The sequence below is a fragment of the Lipotes vexillifer genome, unplaced genomic scaffold (genome assembly GCF_000442215.2).
Source record: "Lipotes vexillifer unplaced genomic scaffold, Lipotes_vexillifer_v1.1 scaffold216, whole genome shotgun sequence".
Classification (NCBI taxonomy): domain Eukaryota; kingdom Metazoa; phylum Chordata; class Mammalia; order Artiodactyla; family Lipotidae; genus Lipotes; species Lipotes vexillifer.
The window spans coordinates 3,249,460-3,266,083 of NW_006779100.1; the positions used below are offsets into that span (position 1 = coordinate 3,249,460).

At 56.2% G+C, this 16,624-nt stretch overlaps 1 protein-coding gene across 2 annotated transcripts in view; it reads right to left on the minus strand.

The window, feature by feature from the left end:
- Window positions 1-1,414: 1,414 nt before the first annotated feature.
- MYO18A (myosin XVIIIA) overlaps window positions 1,415-16,624 on the minus strand; it is an 84,790-nt gene continuing 69,580 nt past the window's right edge. Inside the window, exons 35-41 of one of the 2 annotated variants that reach the window (XM_007452436.1) lie at window positions 16,429-16,512; window positions 15,846-15,983; window positions 13,571-13,756; window positions 13,045-13,184; window positions 12,224-12,268; window positions 8,724-8,846; window positions 1,415-1,559 (exon numbers count right to left, since the gene is read on the minus strand). In XM_007452436.1, the coding sequence (XP_007452498.1) occupies window positions 1,415-1,559; window positions 8,724-8,846; window positions 12,224-12,268; window positions 13,045-13,184; window positions 13,571-13,756; window positions 15,846-15,983; window positions 16,429-16,512 (861 nt within the window). The remainder of the gene's footprint in view (window positions 1,560-8,723; window positions 8,847-12,223; window positions 12,269-13,044; window positions 13,185-13,570; window positions 13,757-15,845; window positions 15,984-16,428; window positions 16,513-16,624) is intronic. The other variant, XM_007452437.1, reaches the window with a different exon arrangement.

A 16,624-nucleotide genomic window follows, 5' to 3' on the forward strand; every position in this document is an offset into this window, starting at 1 on the left:
GCTCCAGATGACCTGCCAAGCTCTCTGAGCAGCACTGGTCTGATGTGGGAGCAGGTCAGGGGTGAGGGTGATTCCCCCAGGTCCCCACCAGGGTCCTCACTCTGCTCCCCTGTGACCACCCCTGGACTTTACCTGAGCCTGAAGGAACAGGCAGGAAAATTGGCAGAGCCAGGAGAAAAAGGACATTTATTTCCATACATCAGGTAAGCAGGGGAAGAGAGCACAGCCCAATGAGTACAAACCAATTGCAGGAGAGAAGGGGAGACAGCAGATGGGAGCGGCACCAGGCACTGCCCTTGGGCCCCCGTCTGGTGGTGTTGGTGGGATGATCTTTAGGGTGGGAGCTGGGACTGTCAGTCTGCATGTTGTCATGTCTGGGATAAGTGTGTGTGGGCAGGGCGACTGGAAGAAGAAAAATGACTCAGGCTCAGGACACAGGGTGAGGACTCGCATCTAATACACATCAGTACCGACCAAAGCTTCCATCTTCAGGTTTTCTGATCACGAGCCCTCAACCCAAGGCCTTCCCTCTCAAGCTGAGCTTGTGATCCAGGCAACTTGGACAGAGTGGGAGGGAGGCAGTGCTTGGATAAGCCCTGAATTGGCATTAGGTGGAATGGGTTTACTCTTCAATGGGTCATTGCACTTAACATACTGATGAGACAAAGGGTAGGGGCTGGAAGTTCTGGCTAGTACAGATGCACCCCCGTCTCTGTAGGCCTGCTCAGCTCGAACCCAGAAGCACCTGAGAGCCCCTCCCCACACGGACTCTTAAGAACCTGGGCCCAGCTCTGCTCACGGGTCTCTCCAGCTGCACAGAGAAAGGACTGCTCTCTTAAGAGTAAAGATGAAGCTGAGGTTCCCCTAGTCATTCCTGGTGCGGGGAGGTGGGGCGGCTGCCACCACAGCCCCCTCCCCCTCTCAGGGATGCAGCTGTGATGGAGAGGTTGGGTATTTAAATTAAAAAGTAATAAGACAGCAGGCACTGAGAAGAGAAAGCCCTCCCCCAAGTCATGGGGAAGGAATTGCTGTTCCCACCCCAAACTCCTCCCCATGGACCCAGCAACCCGAGAATGTCCCAGTAGGCAATCTGTCCACCGTCCCTGAGCTGGGGGGAGGGGGCTGAGATGGAGGTCAACTTGCTGGCTCTATGCAGTGCCAAGCCACCTGCCATCCACGGTGGCCCAAGGCAGGAGCAGAAAGTTCCCTATTCAGAACTGCTCTTCCCTCCACCTCTTCCACGTGGAAAAGTCAGATACCCACAGCCTGGGAAGCCCCCTGACCGAAGAGGGCTGGGTGTTTCCCATGCAGATCAGCAGTCAGGTGGGGGAGACCCGTGCCCCGCCATTTCCCGGGAGAGGCGCCGTGGCAGCAGTAGGCCGTGGGTGGGAGGGGTGCACACCACTCCCCTGGGCTATGCGTTGGTCTCTGTCTGCTTGGCCTCTGTGTCGCTGTCACTCAGATAGTTGTGGGAGTATCGGGGCCTGGAGGTGCTGTCGAGAGGGTCGTGCTCATCATCTGACCGGTCAGGGGCAAGGGACTTCCAGTAGCTGGTGGGGCTGCAGGGAGAGAGGAATGAGGTCACAGAGGAAGGATGCTCTTTACCTTCAGCACCAAAGCCTTTGGTCCTGAGGAGGCCCCCCAAACCCTGTCACAGCATTCCCCCAAAGTCACAAATTGAGTAGAAGACTTCCCTAGCTTCCCCAGAAGATACTCAGAGTAGTAAGAGAAAGGAGCACATCGTTTTGACTCTGAAACCTTTTACAACTCCGAGGAAAGCAGTGCTGAAGAGCAGTGTGTCTCGAACTTGAATGTGCATAAGAATTGGCTGCAAGATCCCCGGGTTCTTCCCCTGAGAAGTTTTGATTTGCTAGCTCTTGGGTGGAACCCAGGAATTCTGCATTTTCAACTCCCTCCCCAGAAGATTCTGATACAGGCAGTCCACGGACTGCATTGACTTGGAGACTGCAGGTCTGGTGATTACACGACTACAACCTGTCTTAGTAAAGTTCCTCCCAAAAAGATTCCTTCTAAGACGGACGGGCTTTCCCCATTGAATACTCCCAGATCATGACCCTTCTTCCTAATCAGGTTTTCCTAAGGCCGGTGAGAGCTTCTGCCCTTGACCATGAGATCATCTACTCACAAGGAATAGAGACTCAGGATGTAGGAGCTGGTTAAGACCTCTGTTTCAGAGTGGCATAGTCATCCCTTTCTTGGTACCATAATCCAACCCCAAGGCTTTCATCAGGCCATTGGGAGCCTCGCGCTCTCCCCTGACCAAGATATGAAGAACCATTACTCCCTGGATGGAGCAGACTCATGGCCTTGATCATGGATGGGATCTCATTTCCACCTCTAGTCACCTGCTCTTTTCTTTCTTTTCCAAAGCCTTAGAGCAGCCTTCCCCTGCCCCTCCCACCTCCACTGCCTCTGCCAGTCCGAGTGCACTGTAATTTCAGCAATGTTGGAGAAAATGCAGCCCAGGGTGGCTCCACCCCTACCAGTGCCCTGCACTCAATGGGTCCCTCCCTGCCCAGTGATCTCAGGAACACAGCCCTGCTTCCAGATCCTAGAGAGCTTCTGCTAGGATAAACAGGAATCCTGTGATCCCACTGTCTACAATTCTGATTTAAGAATCTGAGGAAGGCCCTTGTTTACTAGCGCTTCCAAAGTTCTATCTCCAAACCAAAAGAGGAGGAGACGGCGTTCTGCAAGAAAGAACCACGTGCTCAGCTTTTCCAACTGTGTTGAAGAAAGGATTTCATCACTGAGTGTTTCCTGTAATGTGAGACACTGTCTTAGGCACTCTGGATGTGCTATCTTATTCTTCACCACATGAAATGGCATGAGGAAGCTGGTTCAAAGAGACGAAGCACCTTGCCCAAGGTCACACAGCCAGTATGTAAATCTGAACCTGGGACCTTAGACCTCAAAGCCTTTTGATGACTCCACCTTGCTGCCAGACCGGTGACCTGAGGAGAAAACCAGATGAAACCTGCATTCTCCGCGCTGGCCTGGGCGAGAGCCCAGGGGGTGTGTAAAGACAGGTCTCTCTTTCTCTCCCCCTGGGGAGATGGAAGAGTCTGATAGAAGAGCTTGTTCAATTATGCAAAACGGTTTAGGAATGGGGCAGTCTGGTTAATAGTTATCGTATTTCTCATGAACGAATTACCATTTTTAAAGGAATCAGAAGAGCACAGAACACATTTAATATAAACTAGTCTGAACATAAATGAGTTTTACTTTGATGGGCCAAAGGCACTTAAGGACTCTGGGACGTCTCAGGGACAGAATTATAAAGCTCAATGATGACTGTGCAACATAGAAAAAACTGGGGTTATTTTAGCTTTTGGATTGTTTGAATTGTGAATTAGCGGGAGCCTGATTTTATTTTCATTTTTTAGACAGAACTTCTGGGCACCCAATGCTAAGGTCTGCTGTTGGGCAAAGGAAGGAATGGCTTTGTGGAAAGACAGTGGGGTTATTTTGTGGGGAGAGGGGGGTGAGGTAGGTGCCAGGGCTGGGACCCAGATGCAGATGGGGTGCTCCTTTCCATCCTCACACCTCTCCTCAGAGTGGAACTTCCATATTCCTGTGCCTGCCAGGCAGACACCTGGATAAGCGACAGCTGGGTTTCAACACTGTTCCGTCCAGATGCTGGGTGCAGTGGCAGAGGCAGCCGCGAGCGCTAAATGCCAGGCCTTTCTCCCCTGCTCTGTGCAGCCACGAGACACCCCTGCTCCCACCCTGGGTGCTCTTTAGCCAGTTTCCTTTGCGGCTTCTACAGACACAGCTGTCAGAGTCAACAGCAGGCAGCTGGCCCCCTTCCCTGGGGCAAGAGTCAGGGCTGCAATTTGAACATTTTAACCACATTGTTTCAAAAGCTTTCCTCCTCACAAGCCAGTGTCTCCTGCTTAACACTGTCACAAACGATTTGGTGCATAAGCTAATTCCCACTGGGCGAGCAGCCCCCTCCCCTTGCCTTTGCTATGGATGCTTTCAGTGTTCTGCATTCTTGCAGATCCCCACCACCAGGTGGGAAGCTAAACTGCCCCCACTCTTGGCAGTTTATTCACCCAAAGCCAGTTCATGCTGAGTCCAACTAGGTCCTCCCTCCCCTGGACCTTCTCTGCCAGCTCTGTACTGGTTGGCTAGCTTCTGGCTTGGTGCCCACTCTGGCCACAGTGAATCCAATCCTTGTTGGAGGTGGCGGTGTGTAGGGTTTCAGGACTACTCGTTTTCCTGGTGGACAAGAACTGTGCTGGTGGCTGAGGGAAGAAACGGGCTTTCTGTGTTCTTGTTCTTGCTGGGTCAAGGGTGATGATGGGCTGAGTCACTGGGGTCTGAAATCCACCAGTTGCTGGTCGGTGTGGGATGGCCTGCCTAGGCCCACGTCTCCCTCTTCAGGTATTGGTACCGTGCTCAGAAGGGCCTGGCCCTCTTTGCTTTCCAAACCTCCTCCCATGGCCCATCAGCTGACTTCCCGTGCTAGGGGAGCAGGGCACTCAGCAGGGCTGCGGAAGGAAGGGCTGAGATGGAGACACAATATCATGACCCCTGCCTTTTCTCACTGTGGTGCCGACAACAGCTCCCTAGTGCAGTTGAGATGCTTCCTACTCTTCCCAGAGCATCCTGCAACCATCTGCCACGTGGGGGGAGTGACAGAGCAGGGGTAAGCCCAAGGGCTTGGTTTCTGAGCAGCTCAGGGCCCACAGAATCTGAGTTGGCCATGAGCCTGGTCTGGGTTCAAGTTCCACGTCCCCCATACCATCCCCCCAATCCTATCCCATCACCATCTCCAAATAGCTGCAGGTAACATTCACTTCCGTGGGCTCCATTCCTTAAAACAAAACTGGTCCCTTTTGGTAGAACCCAGCCCAAGTCAGTGCGCTTGGGCAGCTGCTCCACTGCACAAGAGGCCCACTAGCACGCGACAGGTGTGTGTGTTAGTTCATGCATCTAGGAAACATTGCCCATGCCCCAGGGGGCTGCGCTCTGGAGTCATACCTCCTGGGAAGCAGCAAGCTTGCCCTGGGAGGGTACCATGCCAAAAACAGCTTCACATAACCAGGGTGATCCAAATGTCACCGCCCACCAGGGAAACTGGCAACAATAGTATTCCAGTGAGTCAGTCTTCGCCTTTCTGCCAAGTGGGGGTGTGGGCATAAAGGGCCTAACAGCTAGATCTCCCTCCCACAGGGAGAAGGCTGGGGGAGGCAGGAGAGCCAGGAGGGGGCTGTCACTCAGCAGCTGCTAATTTCTATTCATTAAAACTTTACAAGATGAGCTAAGATGAGGTGACGCTCATGTGTGGGCTTCGGGTAGGAGGGGTGGGGAGAGAGTCAGGCATCTCCAGGTCTGCTGCAGGGTGCGGTGATGTGGGCGCTGCAGCCCTGTAAGCCTTGCACTCTTAGGCTTGAGATTCATGCCAGAGAGGAGGGTGACACTGCAGGCGGGGGAGAGCTGAGCAAAAGGCCCCTTAACAGCTGATGGCCAGTGATGTACCAACCCACGCCCGGGGGTCAGCTAGAGCCCTTCCCTGGGCCCAGCGTGTCAGGGTCATGGACAGAAGTTCCGTCCGGGTGCTGCCAGACACATACAGGAAACATTTTGCCCATGTGCTCTGCCTTGGGTCGTATGGAGGAGTAGTTGAGGGCAAGCTGAATAGATTCCATTCAGATCCTGGCAACATCACTTACCAGCCATGTAACCTTGGCAAATAACTTAACCTCCCTGAACCTCAGCTTCTTGTTCTATAAAATGGGGCTCATCAGACATTTGTTATGGGGTTAGTGTGAGGACGAAGTGAATAAAAAATGGCACGTATCTGTCGGGGGCGGGGGGTGGGGGGTGGTCCCTGGCCCAGGGTTAGGACTGGATAAGTGGGAGCTGTGACGGACATCACCAGCGAGTTCAGCTGATTGGGCTCAGGGCTCAGGGCTCAGGATGACTAATCAGCTCAGCTGGCCCCTGCTCTCTGAGGTAGCCAGGAGGCTCTCCGAGGCCAGGCCTGCCCGCGAGGAATGCAGGAAGGGGCCTGGGCGGTGGCGGGTGGGACGGGAGCACGTTAGTTCACACCAAGCGGCACACACCATGCTCTGCACTCCACGCCAGGTGCCACCTACTGCACTAGTCGCTGTCGGGGCGGTACAGGTACCGCATCATCAGGCTGTCCACCTCTTTCTTGCGCTGCTTCTCCTCCTTCCGAGACTGTCGGCGCGCCTGCCCAGCCTCCTTGTCCTCCGCAGCCGGGCCCTTCTTCACGCTCGAGCGGCTGTGGCCTGAGACAGTGGAGCCACTGGATGACGACGAGGAGGACTCAGACTCCGTCTCTGCTCTCTTCCTTCTCGATTTGGACTTCTTCTTGCTTTTTCGAGAGCTCCCCTTCTTCCGCCGCCTGTGCTCCGAGGAATCTTCGGAGCTGGAGCTGGAGCTGGAGCTGCTCGTTCTCTTGCTCCGGCTCTTCCGGCTGCTGCGGGACCGAGAGACGTCCGCAGCAGAGGCTGAGCGGCGGATACTGGTGGCTCGCGCCGGGGGGTCCAGTTGGGCACTCCGGGTACTTTGGATGCTCTTCCGGTCATCCTCCTCAGAGTCAGGCTCCAGGCTGCTCCGGCGGAACGGGACGGGCTTGTAGCTCAAGACCTCATGGATGGCAGCCTCCAGGTCTGGGTCTAGGTAGGAGTGACGGCTGATGGGGCGGACACTGGAGCCGAGAGACTCATCCGTGGCGGAGGCGGAGATGCGGGGCTGGGGTGGCACCGACAGACTGCGGGCCAGAGATGGGTAGCTATACTGTGAGCGGGCCTCACTCAAGGCCACACTGGCTCCATCGTCCCAATCATCCAGGCAGCTCCGGCCCAGGGACAGGTGGGAATCGGGGCTCTCCCGGCTGAGGGCTGAGGCCCGGCCCAAGGAAGGGCTGAGGGTCCTTGACAGGCTGTCGAGCCTTGAGGTGCTGCGGCGGGAGCTGGGGGAGCCCGACAGCGAGAAGCTCATGGAGGAGCAGGCCCCATCCTCGCCGGAGCCACGCTGTGTGGCCGAGGAGGCCCGGCTGACGGCCGCAGAGATGGTCGAGGCCCGGTCAAAGTCTGAGCCCCACGGCTTCTCCAGCCCCCGGCTAGAGCAGCCCCTGACCCCGGAGAAGACGGAGCCACATTCCTCAGGCTCCTCGGACTTCCTGCCCAGGCCCGGCTCCTCCCTGGGGCCCCCTCGGGCCTTCCGGGGGGGCCTCTCGGGAGAGGCTGGCCGCTCGCTCAGGGTGGTGAAGAGCGAATCCTCATCCCCAGTGCCCCCGATGGAGTCCTTCAGGGTGAGCCGCTTCCGATAGCTCAGGGAGCTCAGCACGGAGGCCGGCCTCTCCTCCACGCCCTTGCCCTCCTTCCCCAGGGTGTTGAGGGCCACTCTGCTGTGCGGGGGTGGGGAGGCCAGGGAGGAGAGAACCGGGAGCGGATTAGCAGCAGCAGAGAGAGAATGAGAGAGAGAAACAAGCATTAAACATAGAGAATAAAGACACCGGGGGAGGGAGAAAGGAGAACTTGGCAGCAGCCCCGGGCAAAGTGGCCGTGAGAGCGTCGGAGGAAATGAAGCAAAATAATTTGCGTCAGTGAAAATAGCTTCATGGAGAATGTCACGTAAATTAGACTATTGTTCTGTTTCATCACTTTTTCCCCTCGAAAACGTTTAGTTCAATTTATTTCATTGTCAACTACCTGGAGCCTGGTGCCGAGCCGTGGTGAATGGCAGTGGGGCGGGGAAGGTGGCACTGTCTGCAATAACAAAATGTTGTTTGGCCGAGTAAATTAAACCAATTAGAGGGGGCCGCTGGGTGCTTGTGGTGAGGGGCGGGACTTGGGAAGGGGCCTCCGGGGAGCTGGAGAAGGAGAGGGATTACTTTTTCTACCCAGCTCACCCAGCGCTCTCTGGGAGGAGGTGGAAAGGCGAGCCCTGGGGGATCAGGATGGCTCTGAGTTGGGAGGGCGGAGTCAGCAGGGAAGTGGCCACGGGAGGGGTGGGAGCAGAGGACCCCGGCTGGCCTGGCTGGCCTGGCCCGTAGGTGAGGGATGGGAATTGGAGACCTGGATTTCAGGGGTAGCTGCCTGTGTGATCAGAAGACTATTACTGGGCTGGAAAATAGGGGAGCAAGTTCCCCCAGTGGATGGGTGTTAGCAGAAAGCACGGTGGAGGGCGAGTGAAGAGACTAGAAGAAGAGAATGGGCAAGAGAAAGACATGAAATGAAATGTGTCTGTAGCTGTGACAGGGAAGTCAGGGGAATTGGGGCCTTTTCTGCTGCTATTCCTACTAAGACCGCAGAGGTCCACAGCCAGCCCGGACTGGCCTTGTCCAGGGTGTGGGATCCAGAGTCCCCCTGCGCCCCATTTCAGTCTTGATTCCAAGGACCCAAACCATCAGGTAGTTCATTCAACATCTGTTGAATGAATAAGTGGGGGTGAAGTTAAACCTACACCAAACCAAAGCCCCGAAGCCCGGTAGGAAAACATTACCTCGGAAAATTAAGGGTGCCGCAGACCCTGACTAAGAAGAAACCAGGCCTCCTGTGCTCATCCCATGTGCCAGGGGCAGGCCTGGGCCCCTCACGCACATACCGGGCAAGAGAGAGACGCAGGTGGCGTGAGGCCCACCCTCTTTGCGATCAAGGCGCTGCTCATCCATCCCTGGGGCATGAGGTGGCCTTTCCTCCCACCTAAGGCCACATGCTCACCTAGAACTCTTCAAGCTGCCATCGTCGGAAGCCGCCTTGGAAGACCCCTTGTTTTTGGACAACCATGACTTGACCCCGTCGACCCGGTCCTCCAGCTCTGAGTCCACATCTGAGTCCCCCTCGCTGTGGGATGAGGAGCAGAAAGGTAGGCAAGGCTGGGAAGAGGTGATCATCTGGTGGCCCAGGAGGCAGCACCAAAGTGGCAAAGCAAGTTTGTCTTGGGTGGGGTGGGATGCAGGGCAGCATGCGCATCAGTGAGTCAGAGAGAACAAGAGAAGTTAGATGGAGGAGCGCACCATTCACAAGGACCCTGCCCCGCTCAGCAGCCCACATTGTGTGACAGCCACCGAGAAGAGCCTGAGGAGCACGGAGGCACCTCCACCCCACCTTCTGTGACAGGCTGCTGTGCGGCCAACCAATCCAGTGAGAACGACAGGGAGACCGTCCATTCATCAGTTACAGCTAAATGGCTTTTGGTTAAAAAGAGGAGTCCTGGGCCCTTCAGCTCCTCCCTTCAAGCAGGCCTATTCTGCTGTTCTTGTCTGCCTGTTCCCCAAAATGTGGCTACAGCTGCTGCCACTTCCCATGCCTTCACTGCAGGAGCTGGGCTGCTGGTGATGGAACAGAGAAGAGAAGGGCTTCATTATGACTTCAAGTGAGCTTGAACCTGGAGTCTCCTGAGCTGATGCAGTGCCAACTTGGGCGCTATAGGCCATATCACAGACCCATCCTGCGACTCCCCTTGGCCCTTAAGAAACAGAAAGTACAAGGCGGGGACCGCAGCATTTCCCGAGGGGCTCATAACAGCTTCAAGATTCAAGCTGCACCTGGAGATCCAGTGGGGCCCAGAAATCCCAGACAAGGGCTCTGTCTCTCCCAGTCTCCTCTTCCACCCTCAGGAGGCCTCCAGCTCTTGCTCCCCGCCAGGGCTTTTTTCTGGCCAAGCTGGCCTGAGCCCTCTCGACATGCAAGAAAGCCCAAAGGAGTCAAATTCGGATGCTGGAATCATGGTGACCTCCTCACACAGCAGCAGGGGCTTGGAGATATAGCTTCTGAGTGAGACTGCTTCTAGAATTCTGCAAAATGTCTGCTCACCACGTTCTCTGCTATGGATATGCTAGGATGGCTCCTTGATATAAATTTCCTTTCATCTGTGTCAACAGGAGCAGCCCCGTTCCTGATTTATGTTCTTGAATAAATAGCCACACAGGTGTGCACGCGTGCACGCACGTGCGTGTGTGTGTATGCACATACACACACACACACAGAAGAAGCCACCAGACTCTGTTCTGGGGATGAGACAGCATGACTCGTGGGGAGGGGAATAAAGAAGCATATTTTACGGGCTTCCGTCAAATACAGAATTATAACAAAGACCAGGCTGGCTGATGCCCCAGTTAAACAGGAGTTTAGCAGACAGCCCCGAAACCGCTAATGCAAGCCCTGTGCCTGTTCGAGCCTGGCAGATTTACTATGGTGCACAGGCCCTGTGGAACGCCAATACCACTTGACTTATACACCCGTGCAAAAAAGCTCCTTCTCTAGCTTCAGAGCCTGTAATTTGTCACCACCGTTCATAGCCATACTGATTGCCATTAGAAAGGAGGTGCTGTATGCATCGCAAAATCTATGCCTACATGTTAAAAGCGCTTCTGTATAAATCTCCCTTAATACTGTGCTGTTTACTGCTTTCATTAGGGTTATGGCAACAACAACAGTATCTCTAAGTAAATCGAAACATTATTTTTCTGGCTGCCTTAGCACACTTGCTCAATAACCTGGAGCAGGGGCCCAGAGCTGCTGAGGAAAAGACCCCCTCTGCCATCAGCAGGACCCTGGCTAGGACTGCAGGCCCTGTGTGCCTGCATGAGTGCACACTGGTGTGTGCGCGCGCGTGTGCAGTGGTTTAGAATATGATCTGAAATGCGCATTTTATCAGTCCTCGAAGCTCCTTCAGCCCAAGGATGGCAGGGCTGGAACACACAGGGGACAGACAGTCATGGGCCCAGAATATGAATTTGCCTCCTGACATTCAGAGCAGCGAATGGGTTGAGAAGCTGGCCTGCCCGCCCTTGCCTTTAGTTTCAAGCCTACAGAGGATGTTTGGATTCTTTTCCTTAAATAATCTGGCCCGTAAACAAACTCCAGGGGCAGGCAGGCTCGGGGGGCAGTTGAAATTTTAAATGGTCGGAATTAAACCTCGCGTCAAATACAATTTATGTCCAGGCTCATGTGCTATTAGTTAACTGGGAGCTGAAACGCGGGGGGACAAACAAACGGAGACAGAACGGCAGGGGATATTAACTGCGTGTGACAACCGGGCTCCAGCGGCCCTCTATCACTGTTACACACTATTACATTTATCATTGGCTCTCACGGAGTCCTTTGCGCTGCCGCCAGCCCATCCTGGCCAGGGGAGGAGGCCTGCCAGGCAAGAGAGAGTGGGGGAGGAAACCCAAAGCGGCGCTAGAACAACAACCTCCAAAGACCAGCCCTGTCGGACCTGAAGGAGGATCACCCTGATCTGCCTGAGGGCCCCCACATCTGCCCCAGCTGCCCAGCTCCCACCCAGAAAGAAGGAAACGGACAGGGGGTGGATTTACTGGGCTTCCCGCCACCTGACTGACAGCAGCACAAATGCCTGGGGCCTCCTTCTGCCCAAGGTGCCTGCGGAGAGTAAAGTAAACACATCTGGCTGTGTTCCCTTCCCCTGCCTGGATGCTTTCTCCCAACAAGTAACTGTTAGATGCCCCTCACCTTCTACCCTTGTCTGCCAAAAGAAGGTGGCGGACCTTTCAAAATGAAACATACCCACTTCTTTCAGGCAGCTCAGGCTCCAAAGGAGCCCAAGGATGGGGAGAAATCCGGCCCAAACAGACTTTTTCCCAGAGAAAGAGGCCGGGAAGCGGCTACACTTGGTTTCTGATGGGGCAGAGGCTGAAGCTCACGAAGGCAGGCTGTGGGTACTACCCAATGAAGCTGAGCTCTTTTTGCGGTACGCGGGACTCTCACTCCTGTGGCCTCTCCCGTCGCGGAGCGCAGGCTCCAGACGCGCAGACTCAGCGGCCACGGCTCACGGGCCCAGCTGCTCCGCGGCATGTGGGAATCTTCCCGGACCGGGGCACGAACCCGCGTCCCCTGCATCGGCAGGCGGACTCTCAACCACTGCGCCACCAGGGAAGCCCATGAGCTCTCCTTTCTGACGGAGCCCCCATCCTGCCGACCAAGGATGTGGGGGCCAGTGAGCCTTCCAGGTGGAGCGCACCCTTGTTGCCTGCGCTCTACAGGGCGCAGCCTGCCCCCTCGCCTGATACAGGGCGTGGCCTGCCCCTTTGCCTCCCTTGGGACAGAGTGAGCCGTGTTAGCGTGAGGGACTAGCTCAGAGGAGGAGAGGAGGCTGTGTGTCCACGTGCGACATGCAGAGGGCAGGAGCCCAGGGTTAGGGGGAGGTTAGACACCACGCGAGGAGAGGCAGAGAGCGCGTGCGCTCCAGTCCTCACGGTTTATTCTTTCTTTTCTGATACTTTGTCACCATGTCCTGCAAACTGGAAACAGAAAGAAAATGGTGGGCAAGGGGGCCGGAAGAACACAGAAAAGTCAACCAAGGTGGACCCCTCGGCCGAGGACCCCTCCTTCCTCAGCAAGACAAGGCTCTGGCTGGCTGAGACCAGGAGGTGGGACAGTGCTGTCCTCAGAGGGAGGTCCAGGCCGCCTGGGGCACCATATCCCTGCCCTAAAGGAGCAGGCTCCCCGCGCAACCCAGGAGCAGGATGGGGCCTCGGCCTTCAGGTGGGATGGGGGCAAGTCTGGGGGGGGTCTGCTCAGGGCAGCCGTGGGAGCTTCTCCAGGGCCTGACCCCACCCCCACTGCCAGTCTGCCTGCCTCGAGACTCCCTCCTCGGCCTAAGACTACAAATCTCTCTGCCAAACCATCCCCTGGGTGGGTCTTATGTGAGAAAAGCTCTGGCACGGTAACAAGGCACCAGGGCCCTTAAATCTCTGCTCTCCCCAGAGTGGGGCAGGTGCCATCAGAAATTCAACTAAACGGGGGAATAACTCATCTTGAACGGGCAGAGCTGGACAGCCAGGTCCCTGGGAGGCCTGGGGAGGACAGGGAGGAAGTGGTGGGGGTGTCTCACCCGGGCAGCAGCTGTCCAGCCCTCAGCTGCCGCAGGACAGGGTCCATGCTGGGGTCTGGCAATGAGGGGAGGGTGGGCTGGAGGCTCAGTGGTGGGGAGACCCAGATTGCAGCTGTTCTACCTGGTCTGGAGGCAGTCAAGAGGGCCTCCGAGCCGGCCACGGTTGCCATAGAGGCCCCTCACCTGTTGATGAGGTCCTCGTTCTCATCACTCTCCATCTCGTCCTCAATGGCGGCCTGCAGGTCCCCGATGCGCTTGAACGCCAGTTTCAGATCAGCCTGCAGGCTCTGGTTAGCAGCTTCCAGACTCTCCAGATCCATCTCCTAGGAGGGAGAGGGGGCAGTCCAGTCCACAGGAGGGCTAGTCTCTCACCCAGCTGCCCCAGAAAAGGCCGGCTTCCAGTCTCTCTGGGCCAGGCCCAAGCTACGTGGGTGCCGCTGAGAAACTGCAGAGCTTTCTCTGCTCTGCTGTTGCTGGGCTGTTGAGGCCTGGCCTTGCCTGACGGAGACTCCGGTACCACCCTTGGCCCCTGGCCTGCCCTTAGGCTTTGTGGACTGTGTTCTTGACGTGTTCTCTTCCCTCTAATTCTGGTTTAGAATTAAACCATGCTTTCTTTGCAGCCCACCTCCACAAGCCCACGGGTGAGGTGTGTGCTTAGCAGCTTCTCAGAGGGCCGCCAGCCTCAGGCCTCGTGGGTAGGGGGCATTACCAGTTCATGCTTCTTGCGGCTCGCCTCGGCCTCCTTCCTGGCAAGCTCGCCCATCTCCTCCTTGGTGTCCCGGAGCTGCCGCTGTAGCCGCTTGTTCTGCTCCTTCTCCCGGTTCTCAGCCGCCGTTCGCTGATCCCGTTCCTCAGTCAGCTTCTCCATGTTCTCCTTGAGCCGGCCGGCCAGGCTCTGGACAGGGAGGTGGGAAGAGGGACCCATCAGCCAGGCAGAGAGCGGGGTGTGGCAGAGCTCCAGAGTCAGGAGGCCCGGGTCCAGCTCCGGCTGCCCTGCTCACTGGCTAGGTGGGCAAGCAACGAAAGCCCTTGGAGGCGACTTCCTTCGTCCTTCTGTAAAAAAGGGAGAATAACACCTATTCCCCAGGGGTCTTTTAAGGCCCGAATAAAGTAATGCATGTGAAGGGACTCTGGAAGATGAAAAGTGCTATTACCATCATTATCACCACCTAGGTCAGAGGAGAGCTCTGGCTAGAGTCTGGGCCTGTCCACACTGATGCCATGTGTGGGGCCTCCACGGGCAGCAGGGTTTCCCTCAGAGACCCTAAACCCAGAAGCTCCAAAAGCTAGGGCCTGTGCTCAGAAGTAAATGGCTTTACTGAGAACTCTGGATGAGGAGGAGACTGAACAGTCATCACATGCCAAACACAAAGCCCTTCCTCTAAGCCTGATGAATCTCTCTTTCCCCCGAAACGTGAACACATTTCTCCCTTCTGCGCCATAGGACGCTGAGCAAAAAAAGGCCCTGGAGATTGGGGCAGAGCATGAGGGGAGAACGCTGCTTCTGGTCCTAATCCTGGTTCTACCACTGACTGGCCGTGGGGTCGCCACTCTCAGCCCCCAGCCTCTATGTCTCTCAAATAAGGCTACATCTCTAAGGGCTGTATGTGTTTAACGTTCTGTGCATCTAAACCACGGTACTGCCTTTCTGAGCAGGAGGGAAAATGAGAGAGTTGAGGAAAGGGACCGGGGCCCACGAGAAAAGGAGGCAAGTGCAGCAGGTCTGTCCTATTTTACATCCACCAGACCAACGGCCTCCTCTGCCCCTTGATAGCTTCGGGGCCTTAGGCAACCTACTTAACCCTTCCTGTGTGTAAAACGTGGATCAAAATATTACCAAGGCAGAACGTGGCCCATTACTAAGTCTCCTTCACTCTCTCTAGCTCGCCGGAGGACTGTGACCCTGTCCTGGGAGGTCCAGCCATATTTTCTTCGAAGGTCAAGGGTACTAATGCCCTCCGATGCCCACTGCCAGCTCCACAGTCACCTATTTCCATCCCCACCCCCTTTCCTGCTCCACCGACTCAGGGGTTAATGGGGAGGTGGCAGGGATGCTCCTCGGCACCCACACCATGAACATACTTCTCATGAAGGCCTGTCAGTGCTCAGACAGATGTCTACATGCTTGGGATGGAGGAGGGGAACTTATAATAGGGTGAGAGGGGTGTAAACCCGGGGAGATCGTTCTGCTGGCCTCTTTCTTCCTACCTGCTCTCCTGGAGAGGGAGGGGCTGGAGCACACGGCTTCAGGAGAGTGGAACCAAAAGGATTAAATGTGGAGGCTGGAGACTACAGTTGGGAGGAAGGAGGGCTGGAAAGGGAAGATGGAGGTGAACAGAAAAAGGAGAAGGGTCGAAGGGAAGAGGGTGAAAAGTAGAGGGAGAGGACAAATGGGATGGGGAGAAAGGAAGAAATAGGCCAGGGTAAGAAAGGGAATGAGACTGGGGAGAAAATAAACAGAGGGAGAAGAAACAATGGGGCAAAAATGGAGGAAAATGAAGAGGGAAGGAGAAAAGGCAGAGAATGCAAGCATGGGAAGAACTGAGGAGAAAAGGGAATAAAAAACAGGAGGGAGAGAAAGAGCGAGCGGTGAGCTGAGAGGACAGACTCCAGCCCTTGCAGAAGTGGCGCCATCCGCTGCATATTTATGACCCTGCTGGGGAGAGCGAGTGAGGGGACCGGCGCGGGGAGTGCACGGTGGAGGAAAACATGAAGATGAAAAGCTAAGCTGCTCTGCTCCCTTGGCAGAAAGCAAGCACAGAGTCAGAATGTAAAGCGAGCAGGCTCCGCGGTGCCCAGAGAGCAGGCCTGGCGAGCGGGGGGAGAAGGCACCCGCCCCGTCAGCTGGCCTGGCAGCTTGGCAGAGGCCTCCGTGGAGCAGAGTGGCCGCGGGCCTGCCGGGCCCTGCTGAGCATGCGTGGCTCCAGCCGCTGGGGCCGCTCAGCCCTGCCTGCTGAGGACTGGACGGGGAAGTGTGCACCCACCTCCAGCCGCTTCACTTGGGTCCTTTCGAACTCCAGGCGTGTCTCCAGCTCCCGGATCTTAGCTTCCTGCCTGCTCACCAGGGACCTGTCCACCATGGACTGCTCCAGGAACTCCACTTGGCTCTGGAGGGCTTGTAGCTGCCGGGTTGGGGGAGGGGCAGGAAGGGAAGAAAGAACTGAGCCTGGAAAGGGAAGGGGCAGGTTCTCTCTCTCCCCACCCCCCAGCAAGATCACCATGGTGACTAGAAGGCTGAGGGAGGGAGGGATGCACAGGGAGGTGGAAGGATGGGGCCCCGAGCCAGGGGCATTCCCCACCTGGCCCCGCGCGCGCGCCGGCCACAGATTTTGCCCTTTGGAGAGAAAAGAGAAAGCTAAGGACCAGAGAGGGCATAGAAATGCGAAATGAGGCAGCTGAAGCTGAAACGTCTGCTATGGTGACATGGCTCCAAGCCTAGGCCTCTGCACTTGCTGACGCTGACTGATGGCAGAGAGAAGCACGTGCTTGCCTGTGAGCTTGGGAGTTGGTCCCCACACACAGTGACCCTGGCCCCCTCTCTCTACCAAGGGAGACCCTGGTCCCCACCTTCTCCTGTAGCTCTTGCTTCTCTTTGTTGGCTTCTTCTAGCTGAGCTTGGAGATCATTCATCTGAGCCAGATCCCGGGAGGCCTGGGAAAGGAGAGGGTGCTGAAGCAGGATTCCCCCATGAGCACCAAATCCATCCCACCCCACCCCTCACTGAGGCCAGGGCACACAGGCACCACAACCCCCCCCCCCCCCC